This window comes from Misgurnus anguillicaudatus, chromosome 24 (assembly GCF_027580225.2).
Source record: "Misgurnus anguillicaudatus chromosome 24, ASM2758022v2, whole genome shotgun sequence".
Lineage (NCBI taxonomy): Eukaryota > Metazoa > Chordata > Actinopteri > Cypriniformes > Cobitidae > Misgurnus > Misgurnus anguillicaudatus.
In genome coordinates this window covers 3,959,875-3,972,696 of record NC_073360.2, presented here as the reverse complement: position 1 = coordinate 3,972,696, position 12,822 = coordinate 3,959,875, and the positions used below count along the sequence as shown (strand labels likewise).

The 12,822-nt window shown below is 37.7% G+C and overlaps 1 protein-coding gene across 1 annotated transcript; it reads right to left on the bottom strand.

Annotated features, from left to right (window-relative positions):
- Positions 1-10,980: 10,980 nt before the first annotated feature.
- LOC129437289 (olfactory receptor 1D2-like) lies at positions 10,981-12,722 on the bottom strand. Its single transcript, XM_055195446.2, has one exon. The coding sequence runs from the start codon at positions 12,325-12,327 to the stop codon at positions 11,443-11,445; it is 885 nt and encodes a 294-aa protein (XP_055051421.2). The 5' UTR covers positions 12,328-12,722; the 3' UTR covers positions 10,981-11,442.
- Between the last annotated feature and the right edge of the window lie 100 nt (positions 12,723-12,822).

Below are 12,822 nucleotides of genomic sequence, written 5' to 3'. Positions count from 1 at the left end.
TTGACCTAAGAGAAAGAGCAGACAAAGTTCATGGGATATTTATCTTATAAATGATACAATTCTTATAGGCAAAAAAGAAACATAAAACAAAATTAGTACAAACTGCAACGGCATTATAAGTAACCATATGGATTATTTAAGTCTAACAGTATACATGCATGAAACCACTAAACGTCTAGAAACCAAGACACATCAACATCTTAATGCATCTTAATGTTTTAGGCACCCACTGCATGTATAAGAAGAGAGTTTTACCTTCTTTGGTGTAGTCTGAAATTATAATTATTTCATTTAAATAGGACATATAGTGAATTAGCTCAACTTGTAATGTGTTCTAGATTGACTGTACATCACCAGTACATGCTAGGAGTTTTATAGGATAAACATGTCTCAGGAGGTGTCACTCTTGAGGGTTGATTTGCATAAATGGTTATTGGTTTGCATAAATCCCATTGAAGTTTACTTAAACTACAAATATAACAAAATGGACAGTAAGCAAGGAGAGATGGGAAATAGTAGGTCAGGCGAGTCATCCATCTACACTCTGAATTGGTGCTAAATAGCACATCTAAAACAATAAGTGGTGCTATAGTCATGTGGTTTTACATAGGTGCTATATAGCTCTTAAAATAGTTTACACCTGTATGTTATTTTAGGCCCAAGCACTGAAAGTGTAACAGGCCCTGTTATTTATTATTAAGCTAATTTATTCAATAATTGTTTTTTTTTCAAGGTTTCATTGGGGTATTTTACATAAGATACTTTATACAGTTGTCTGTCATTAAGCCTGGGCAAAAACTGGCACATGGTTGTAGTGGGGGGGCTCTGCAGCGCACCTGTTACATCATCAAATATCTTGGTGAATAAATTGCACTTATAAGTATAAAACTTGGTACACATTTTGTTCTCATCCACCAAATCACCCTGACATTTGTTATACAGTAATCTGACCTTGAATTAGCTAAACTGCAGATTTTTGTTATCTTGAACATTGTTGCCATTCAGTGAAAATAGAGAATTGTTGGATCTATGTAATTCAATTATATGTTAAGGTCTTGTGGAACCAGTGTCTATAATTAAATTATGTAGATCCAACAATAATTTTTTTTGTATGCAGAAAAATGTGATGCATTGATACCTTTACATCAGGGGCAGTATTAAGTTTTTCTACAGTATGAGCTAAAGTTGCTCTTCTGTGGGTTGAGACCAGAAAGAATAGCATTCGCTCTCCACATCCATCTCTGAGCCTGAGTGCACATTAATCTGATGCCAGTTCATCGATTGTTCTTCCTAGCACCACATTTGGTACAGTAGTATTGACCATTGCATACTGGGAACTTAATGGAGTTTGGAATGTGCATAACTAAAATTAAATATAAAAAAGATACATACAGGTATAGGCCTTTTGGAAAAAAATATGAGCATGTAAGTACATTTTTGTGTCTAGATAAAGTCAAGTGCTCCTTCTTCTTGTTTACTTTATTTATAAACCACTTTTCACACAACATGTAGTTAATAAAAAGGGTTGTACAGTACAAAATAACATACATTATAATTTAAATAAAAAAAGTCAGCAACCAAACAATCAAAATAAAAACAAGCCCAAAAACAAGTTCAACAAGCCTGAGCTAGACCCTTACAAAATTACCAAAAGTGGTAAAAGTGTAGTAACCATGTTTCTTTTTAGTGTATTGATAGGGGTGGCACGGTTCACAAAACCCTCGGTTCGGTTCGTATCACGGTTTTATGGTCACGATTCTCAGTTCAGTACGGTTCTTGTTGTTATTTTTTCTTTTAATTTTTAACACTCCAGAAATGTATTATCTTATTAATGTATGAATTATCCATAATTTAGGATACAGTATTAAAAAAGTTATATCATGTAATCATGCACAAACTGAATTTGACTTTAAGCACATTATTGGGACCATCTCTGAGGAAACCCAGGTGAGATTTTGATACAGCAAGAGGGAAGACATAGACGATTTCAACATGCTTTTCATTTATTTGGCAAAAAAAGAGAATGTGTATTGCCATCTACATGAACTCATGTGCTTTTTAGCACACAAAGATAACTTGCATTTATCAAAATGCCAACTTCAGTGTAGCTCTTAGATTTATTACTGAAAGGCTGCCTAAATACTGCAGAGAGTCTATATGTGGACGAGAGAGAAACATAAAGTTTACACCTGTAATATTTAAAACCTTCTCTTTTGGTCACTTTTGACCACTTCTGTCCTGATTAATTTGAAGGGCAATTTATGAAATAAGATCGCGCAACTTTCACACGCTAGCAAAATGAAACTACGTGGAAATCAGCCGCTTTCGTTTTATCAATAAAAGGCTAAAAATAGCGCTGTTCCTGTGTTCGCAGAAAATACGTGAAACGGTGTGTTCGGTACCTCAGATTAGATAAATGGTCGGAGAGAAGGCGGTCTCCTGTGGCTGTTCGAACACATTCAACCCATAGACTGCAGTACTATTGTTTTATTTCCGCTGTCATCATACGACGCTGGCGCATCCTCCAACTCCGGGCAGCCTACCTTTTCTCTCCCACTTGCCATTTCTACACGTAACATAACCTGCAGTACTTACACTCCACACCAGTCACCTCTTCTTTCGCGCGAAAGGGAAACATGCTATCTGGGGTCATATACAGGGCAGGTTACATTGCGCATGCCATGAACCGTTGAACCGTGCGACGCACACGCGCTCCGAACCGAGACAAGCGAACCGAATGGTTCAGATTTTTTTCATGAACCGTGCCACCCCTACTGATTGATCAGCAAACCATGGTTTTACTACATTAACCATGTTTTTTTGTTTTGTTTTAACTGTAGTAAGACCACGGTTCATTTTTGTAAGGGGAGGTTAATTTGCAGTCAGCAGGCGTCTTTTAAACAAGTATTTAAAAACTGGAAGTGAGGTGCAGTTTTAATAAACAATTGTAAATTGTCCCTCTATGGAAGAGTTTTGATCTGAGCATGGAATTACTAGACCTGAGGGTCCTATAGACCTTTCTCACAACTTCCGTATTTATGACCGGAAATACGCAATCGTCGTGGAAATCTACTTCCTACGCAGTCAAGGCAATGTAAAAAGTCGTATCTGTTCCATTAATTTCCTGTTGATGGTGAAGTTAGACAGAAATGGATTCAGGCTATCGGGTGAGGTTAAGGACCTAACTTCACCATAAGAAAGGGGAACACTTGTGTATGCAGCAGACACTTCACTAAAGACGACTACATTTTAGGGCTCACTGGTCGCCGCTTGCAACCAAATGCTGTGTCTAACCATTTTTCTTGGAACGAGTTCACCCCAACACACACACATAATATCACAGACATTAGCAGACAAAAATGTTAACTGATAATGATAGCATCCGGCTAACGTTATTGTTGCTACACACAAGACGTTCACTTGGACAACCATAGGCAGTAATTGAAGGTAATTGGTAGCATAATGCTTCATTCAAAGCAGACTATAATGTTTTAGTAAGGTAGTCTATATCATCTAATATACATCCATTATGTGTAAGTGGACACGCTAATAATGTGTCGTTTTAGTTAACAGTTCAGTAACAGTTAGACTCGCTCTCTACTTACCTAGAAATGTATAGACAAATTCTTCATAGAACAAGCTTTCCTCCATTAGTCGTGTCACATCAGCAAATGTAATATTTGGCAAATCCGTTAACGAAGTTGTCTAGACTCTTTGATCCATTTTAAACTTGCCCGGGTTTATGTTTTTCTAGTGTGTTGACACTTGACAGGAACTCCGCTTTCACGACGATTACGTATTTCCGGTTACCGTGAGAAAGGTCTATTTGGGTTGTGGACTGTAAGTTCATTGGAAATGTAAAATGACTATGAAGAGCTTTAAAAACAAAAGTTAATATTTTAAAAATGATTCTGAAATTGTTTGGTAGCCAATTTCACGCAGTCAGAGTGGGTAAAATGTGTTCAAACCGTTGTCTACACGCAGTGGTGTAGTCTACGTGATACGCAGGACTACGCCGTATCCCTGCTGAAAAAACCAGCATCACACCAGCATGGACCAGCATGGGAATGTATACCCACTAAAAATAGTGTGAGGATGCGTAACAGCATGGTTTTGTGACATTTCAAACTTTTAGTCATAATTTAGATGTGAAGCACTAACCATTAGCATGCTACACTTGCTACTTTAGCGGGTTTAAATGGATATACATAAGCTATATATATGATGACTTCCTGCCGAACTGCGCGATCCGATCGGCGTATGAAATCAAATTACTACTATAGCGGCGCTAGAGTGACTGGGGAGCAGACTGCTGTGGCGCCACAAGAACCCACGTGACAACAAAGTAGTGCGAGAGCGATTCCAGTTATCACATGGAGAAATCTGCTTTGAATCACTCTCGCGGTACTTTGACATCACCAAAAGGTTTGCTTAGCGCCAAATGAAGTCGAACCTGCAGTGTAGCTGCTCACGTGACACTGTAAACAAACAATCCATGTGAAGTGAACGAGTGGAGCAGTGCTTCAACATGAAATCCGAGAGTTAACAACGCACATGTGAGTAAAAAACATTTAAATCATCAGTCCAGTTTAATACTTTATCTCGAGGTAAGGTTTCAAGTGCAATAAAAGAAGCCCGTTTATGTCCTGATGGCTTTTAGCCTCTTTCAGCATGTTTGCTTGTGCTTCACAGTGTTAAACCTCCCTTCTCTGTGTTCATTTATATATCTACGTTCAAGATATGATCTTATATATCTTAAACTTCTATGATATATGATCTTAAACTTCTGTGAGGAAATTCATGTCTGCGTTGATGTTCAGTTCAGACTTGCAAATTAAAGAGATAATTTTCTTCACTTGGTTTTGGTATCTAATATTAGGCTACATGATGATCTTGTAATAATAATTAAGTAAAAGTCATTTTTAGACAATGCTTGTATTATATGCAAAAAATAAGCTTTTTATATCAATGACTATGCAAATTTAATTATTAGAATTTGCTGTATTAGAGTTAATTCATGGTCATCTTAAATGTGTATTAATTAAAAACATTTACACCATTAAATTACACATGGTAATGTTATCAATAGCTATGCAGGTGTTAGCCACGGATTGAAGATTGTAAACAGTTTATTTAATTTTAATTAACAGTTGAGTAAGTTTTGGCCCCGAGTTAGATGTTGATTTACACTAAACCAGTCTAAAAATCAGTCCAGTTTCCCCAGCTGTAAACCCATTGGCTGTTAAACTCTTTTTTTTTCTTACAATAAACTGACATGTTGATAACACATTCAGTTTATGTGTTTATGAGTACACTTTTTTAGAATGCTCTGTTACATGAAGATCCATACTGTATGCATCTGTGAGTGTGGTGGTGCGTTGCAGTGGGACGAGTTAGCATAAGGGTGAGAGGGGAAAAATCAGAGTATACTCACTACAAAAATCTAGACTACACCACTGTCTACACGTCAGAAGCAATCTGGTTGTCACCTTGTAATAGAAGATTAATTCAAACCAAAAGAAAGAGAATTACAAGATGGGATAGAACAAACATGTGTATAATCTGTTCTAACTGTGATTTGGAAAATAAATGTTTGAGCTTAGAACACGCCGTGGCTGAAAATCAAATGTCACATGCTATTTTCATTATAAAGGGAGCGAGTTGTCCAAAAAGGGGGACGAAATCTTCATCTGGCTTTACCCCAAACAAAATAATTTCAGTTTTGGCTTAATTTAACACTATGAGATTCTGTTTTAACCATAAGTGGAGTTCGTTTAGGAAGAGTAGAAGAGGTGGGTGTCATCAGCAAATAAATGAAATGATACACCAAACTTCTTAAAAATTCAGAAGCAGGTTTGGTGCAATAATTGAGCCCTGAGGTACTCCACATGGAAGAGGATTATGCTGAAGAACTAAATTGACCAGTAGACACTTAAAAAGTTTTAAACAAGATTTAAACCAGTTCAACACCATCCCTTTCAAGCAGGGGCTTCACTAGGCCCTTTTTAGAGAGGGCTGCCCAGCCCCTATAAAAACTCTTTAGAAAAGGCGGCTTGCTGCGTCAAGTTTCGGCTCCTCCCCTGATCTGAGTCAGCAGGCCGAGCAGAGCGAACATCAGTAGTAGAAGGTGTGTGCAGGGCGGACTGGCCATCTTGGCCTGGCGGCTGTTCTGACCCGAGTGCAGTCAGCTCAGGTTGACGTGAAATAATAGGACATGAATGTATGACGGACCTCTTAAAATCTACGAGTCAGTCAATCGTGGTGCGAAAATGCCACCACATGACCTAATGGCGGCAACCCACTGCCTTTTTGGCTTTATCTAACAAATATGCAGCACAAAGGAGAAGCAGAGAGAGACAGACGCAGCAAGATGCTGCAAAATCCAAGCCAAGAAGGGAGCAGGTAAGTCAAGTTACCAGTAAAATAGTCTCAGCCTCAGACGTCACACCCACAGACTGTTGGCTAAACGTCTGATGTTTTTCGTACACTTTTCTGGAAACCCTGTGAGAATGTCGAAGTCGTTTTGATTGGTTGAAATAAACCGGATTTTCAAGAGACGCGAGTGTCGCGATTAGTTTCGGTCCCTGGAAAACAAAGCTCTGACGTTCCATTGAGGAAGAGAATCAGCCGTGTTCACATGGATAAAAATAACCAGTTATCATTACCAGCTAAACATTGGATTCTCAAAAATATGCAAAGTTCGCGGCATAGACTCTCTACAAGACGTCCAAGAGTTTTGCTTGAGGCAGTTAGTGGACTCGAAAAGTTCGGTTCTCCTGAATTTCTAGGTGTTACAGTGAAGAGAAGAGATATGCTTCAAACAGATGTTTAACGGGAGCGTCTCATTGGTGTGGCTGTTGATGAAGTGCACAACATTCTTCTATGGTGAGTAATGTTGTTTATTTAGATGCTATTCGGTTGCGGCTGGTTATTTTAAAGCTCACGTAACACACGCTGTTTCTGCATTTCTGATATTAATCTGGAGTACCTATGGAGTAGTATGACATCCTTTATATCTCTGAAGAGTCTTTAGTTTAATCAGATTTATAAAAGAAAGATTAGCTTTAACGAATCTTTCCGATAACGTACGAAAAAATGAAGAAGGAGGAGTTATAACACGGGAGGAGCGAGTAGGAGTCATACAACACTATACAACACTGTTTTAACTTATGATTCACTACATGTTCGTGTCATTTATATAATATGCACGCGCCTATTTCCAACATAAGACAGAAGTCTTACCGCATGCGACCCGGTTTGGGAAAATCCACCGCATCAAACGCACACGCAAAACTCCGCTGCTAATCCGGATAATAAACTATATCCATTGTTTCCATAAGGCTGGATGTCTTCTTCTTACATCCAAAAACACACTTCTTCTTGTGCCATTGTTGACTTTTGAAATTAAACAAGGCTGAGTGGCGTGATAAGCTGTTAGCAAGCTCTAGCGTCTCCCGCTGACTGACGGCTGGGCGGGGTTTTCCGGGGGAAGTTTTCCGGCGTAAGCCCATATAAAGAAGTGATACGTATCGAAAACCCCTGAAACGTCACTTAGAACCGTAATCGAAAAAAAATAGCCGAAACTTGTACGAACCCTGGCGAAGTGCATTCGGCACAGAAATACTCTGAAACACGCCCAACTGCATTTTTGACACTTTGCCTACGTTTAGCATGAGGAAACAACTCTATAACTGTGTTAATAAGTCAGAATGCTTGAAATACCATTAAACCCCCCCTTTAATAACTGACTTGTTGCAAGCTGGCTCGTTATTGTGGGGAGTCCGAAACGTGACACTAGATGAAACAAACTGGATTGGTTGTTTGTGTGAGGCAAAGAAACAGAGAGATCCCAGTGCAGATTAACAGAAATATTTATTAAATGAGAGTCAACAGCACGTCTAGGCACAAAGGCTACACTGAGGCAGATGGGGCAAAAAGGTGATGAGAAACACACACACTGGGTCAGAGTGAGAACCTCACACATCCGGCTCCAGCCACACTTCAACGGACGGTGGGAGAGAGGAAGGAGGGCACACTGGAAACTGGGCGAAAGCCTCACATGTCCGGGCACCAGCCACACTTCAACAGACGGTGGGAGAGATACAAGAACACACACTGAAGAGCGAGTGAAATCCACAACTCGCCTGGGCACAACGCCACACTTGCCAGGCGAGGGGAGTAATCCTGTGGCGGGCAGAGAGAGAGAGAGAGCGTTAGAGATGCTGAGTGCTGGACAGCTCCCGAGCCAAAAGACCGCCCTGCTGGACAGCGGCAAAGCCGCGACGTAAATCCTCTGCATGGAGATGGAGAGATCGGCAGTCTTTTATGAGTAGGAAAACAGAGGATGGCAAAAAGGTCTCAGCAGCAGTAATCCAAAATCCTTACGGGCAGCAGAGAACACATATAATCAAACTAAACAGACTATGAAATCTCACAAGACAAGACAGGACTAGAATCTAGACAAGCTAGAAGCGGGCGAGCATTAAATAGCAAACCGATAGGCCATCAAAATGAAGAGCAGCTGTGAAGTGACGCACGTGAAGGAAATCACACTGATGACACCCATATGAGAGACACACACGTGTGAAGCTGTCAAAACAAAACACAAAAACAGGGAAACAAAAACACAGCACCCGGTAAGACCAAAATCATGACAGTTTGACATGTCGGTCAAACAGCTCGTGGGCAGGCTTTGTCCAGAAAAAGCAGCGAAAAACACTACGCGAGACTACCAGTAAAAGCACACATCTTGCTGATTAACTTACATGTTTTAAAGTCAGGTGCTGGCGTGATGCATTGCTTTATGTACAGTTGTTGTTCTGAACGCAATTTAGTGATGGAAATTTTCGTTCATTTAGGTGACTCGTTCATTTTCAGTTCGTTCACCAAAATGATTCGTTCAGATTCGTTCAATGATTCGTTCAGTGACCATTTCTTAATTTTACATAAATACGCCAATAGGTGGCGAAGATGTGTGTCATTATGTGTTATAAGACAATGAAAGACTTTTTGCAAAAACTCATTAGTTTTTAATAAAGCTCAAATTGTGAAATACTAAGCATAATTTTATCAAGCTACAGAATATATTAAGACACACATACATTTATAGTACATCTAATCTGGATTTGTTGTAAATAAAGACTCCCGTGCTGTGAGTGATTGGCATGCCTCCTCTGGTTCAGTCAGATCCTCGTTCACGAATCATATAGTTTCGGTCATGTCGTTCAAGACTTCGTTCAGACGCAGCTGACTGACTAACGTTAAAGTTCAGTGAAAGGGTGGATTCGTTCAGCAGCTCAAACATATACGATTGGCTCAGGGTAACAGGACAACAGCTGCCACACATTTAATTTATTTTTACTACAGTAACCAGAGTGACCAAGATAGTTGTAGTAAAACTATATTAAACAGAAATACCAAAATTGTCTACAGTAATTACCTTAATTATTTGTATTAAGGTAAATAGCTCGCCTAAATATGGTTACTATAACTTTACTAAAACCAAACCACATGATTCTTTCAAAGGATTGTTTACATTGCACTCGCTTTTCGTAAGATCCCTCTCATTCATTAGGTTGTAACTTGTACCAGTAATTCAGTTTACACAATCTCTCTCTCGTTCGTTCAGACTCAACATCACTAGAACGCATCAGGCAGATAATTTCATGCAGCGAAACACCGGGTGATTGTGAAGTTTATTCTTTTATAAAACTTGTTTTTTGTGGAAAAACTGGATCAAAAGTGCAAATCAAGCTTTTTATGGCCATTTCACCTTATATTTGCAGTTCTTTAAAATAACTTTTTAGTAAGTAAAGTATAGATTATTAAATATGTTTGTTTCATTTAAAATATTAATATTTCAACATTTGAAAAAGTGTATGCCACCTGTGTATTTGTCTGTGGTATGGTAGTATACATCGTGTATTCCTAGTAAGTTTTTGAGGGTTCACCTACTACAGTATAGACATAGGGGCCTAGTCCTGGATGAATCTAAACCCTGTCCTGAAAACCACATCATACTGCATCTTGACAACTCAGTATGAAGGTGGATCACTTGTTGGCCAGTCCCCTTTTCTATATTTTAGATCTGTATAAATCTGTTCCCAGATTAACACAGTGGCTATATCAACTAATAATATTAACCCATAAGATAAAACGACAGTAAAGCAGTAAAAACAGTAAAATGATGTGTTTGTACTGGAAACGTGTGTTGTGTATTTGCACAGTGAATAATGAATCAGGAAGTCTTCATTGTAAAAAAAATGTCCATTCCCAACTGAAAATGTTCTAGTCCCATATATGAAACACAGGGAATGCAATGGAATAGTGGACTGCAATAAGGTTAGTGGTATAGAACCCTAACCCTAATAGTCAAATAATATTTTTTTAAATCATACCTTTACTGGGGGCTGAGCCCCCCTAAAATGAAAATCCTAGAATCGCCCTGCTTTCAATACAGTTTTCAAGTCTACAGATTAAAATGATGTCTGGTCAATCATATCAAATGCTGAGCTGAGATCTAGCAACACTAGGGCCCTTTATCTGTTTGTTTGAAACTTTTAACAACAGAGTTTCAGTGCTGTGCTTTTGTTTGAAGCCAGATTGAACATTTTTGAAAATCGTTTGATGTCATGTGTTTCTGCAATTGAAGCAAGTGCTGTTTTTGTCTTTATGTTAACCTGTCTGTATATAAGCAGTTTTATCCCAAATATTTACATTTAGGCATTTAGCAGACACTTTTATCCAAAGCGACTTACAAAGATTAGGAAACAATAAAAGCGACGTGTCACAGGGAGCTAGTAGTAAAAAATGTGCTTATACCATGATACAAATTGTTCCCTATTCCAAAACAATACCTGTTGATAGAAAAGGGTTTTTTCACATTGGTCACTTCAAATTTACAAAGTGCCCCCTCCAGTGTCTTTACCTGGAGTTTATATTCAGAGGAAAATACTTGGATAAAGGTTTAAAATACTTGGATAAAGGTTCATAAGATACGTTTATTTATTGCAATATTTTAGGACATTCAAAGTAGCCATCCTTTGCCTAGAATTTGCATAAATATACTCTTGGCATTTTATTAATCAGCTTCTAAAGGTCTCACCATGACTTGTTTAAAAACATTATTGAATGGCATGTGACTTTTATTGACTTTTACTGGCAAGTCATACATTTTTAAATACATTTTTGTTTTGTAATGAAAACCCTTGATATGTTTGCACAATTACATAATGTTAAACATTTAAGCAAAAACGTCAGATCAAAAGATCTTTAGGTGAGAAACATTTTAGTAAAGTGACCCTAAACCTCTACTGGTTCAGAAAAAACACCAACATTTTAAAGTATTTAAAAAGTATTGAAACTGCTAAACATGACTCTAAAAGAACAAATTTCATTTTAAAACAAAGACTATTGCAAAACATTTAAAAACAAGAAAAACATTTACTCAGAAGTTTGCACTTGTTTCTTGAAAAACAGTCTAATAACTTGTTTGCGTATTGTTTTGAGATTTAGTCCATAAATCAGGGGATTTAAAATAGGGGGTATGAGAAAGAATTCCATAGCCATGAAGTTACGGACACTTTGTGGCAAACTTCTTGAGCCATAGCGGCTGTAAAGTAAATCAAACAGAAATGCAACAGTCACATTGATCAATGCAAGCATATGTGGTACACATGTCTGTATAAATTTGTACCTGATCTCCATTGACCTCCTGCACTTTCTAATTAAATGAATATATGAGCAAAATATCAATACAGCATGACCAAAGTACAGAAGAATTACAATGTACCCAATCACATTATTGACTGTTGTATTAGAAACACAAGAAAGTTTAACAACTGACCAATTTTCACAATACAGCTTGTCTATATTAGAGCCACATAGAGTGAGTCTTGATGTTAATGCAATAACAACAGATATGCAAAAAAATGGAGTCACCCAGCAAAACAAGATACATTGAAGAACCTTTTCCTTGGTCATTTTTGAATGATACTCCAGTGGTCTACATATTGCCACGTATCTGTCATAAGCCATTACTGTTAATGTTGAAAAGTCACATAAAACAGATGAATAAATGACAAATATCTGGATCAGGCAACCAGCGTAGGAAATTACGTGATCTTCAGATAATAAATCATACATGAATTTAGGGTAAAATCCAGCAGTGCCATAAAGTGCATTCATACATAAATTACACAGAAATATGTACATTGGCTCATGAAGCGTCTTATATGAAAAGACAGTAAAAATTATAACTACATTACACAAAATCATTATGGGATAATACAGTGCAGTCAAAGAGAAAAACACATATCTGTTTTCCATTGTTTCATTCAGTCCAGAGAGTCTAAATTCAAAAACACTGGAAATATTATTCAAGGATGGCTCTATCTGTAATGATATACATTAATAAACAGTTGTTATTGTGTAGATATTGGACAATTCATTCATGTTATAAAAATTGGATGTTTCATCTTAACTGTAATGTCTTTAGGTAGTCAGTCATTCCTCTTTTAATCCATAATAAGAAAACATTTAATGTATACAGTTACGTAATTATGTTATCGCTTATTAAGGATTATTTTGCTTCAGTTCATCTGTGATATCAACAATAACATTCAATGATATTTTAATGATAAAAATGTTGAAATCTTACCATGTTCTGCGTTTCTCTTAAAGAATTGAAGGTTACATTTGGTTTACAACCGTATATATGGACACTGGCCCATGCTAATTAGCCTGAACACAAACACTGACCAGCAGTTTTAACAACATCTCTAAAGGTTACTTTTCTCTTGTTTGCAGGCGGGGGGGCTGATC

Excerpts from the sequence above, each read along its gene's own strand:
- LOC129437289 (XM_055195446.2), bottom strand. The coding sequence starts at position 12,327 with ATGGAAAACAGATATGTGTTTTTCTCTTTGACTGCACTGTATTATCCC.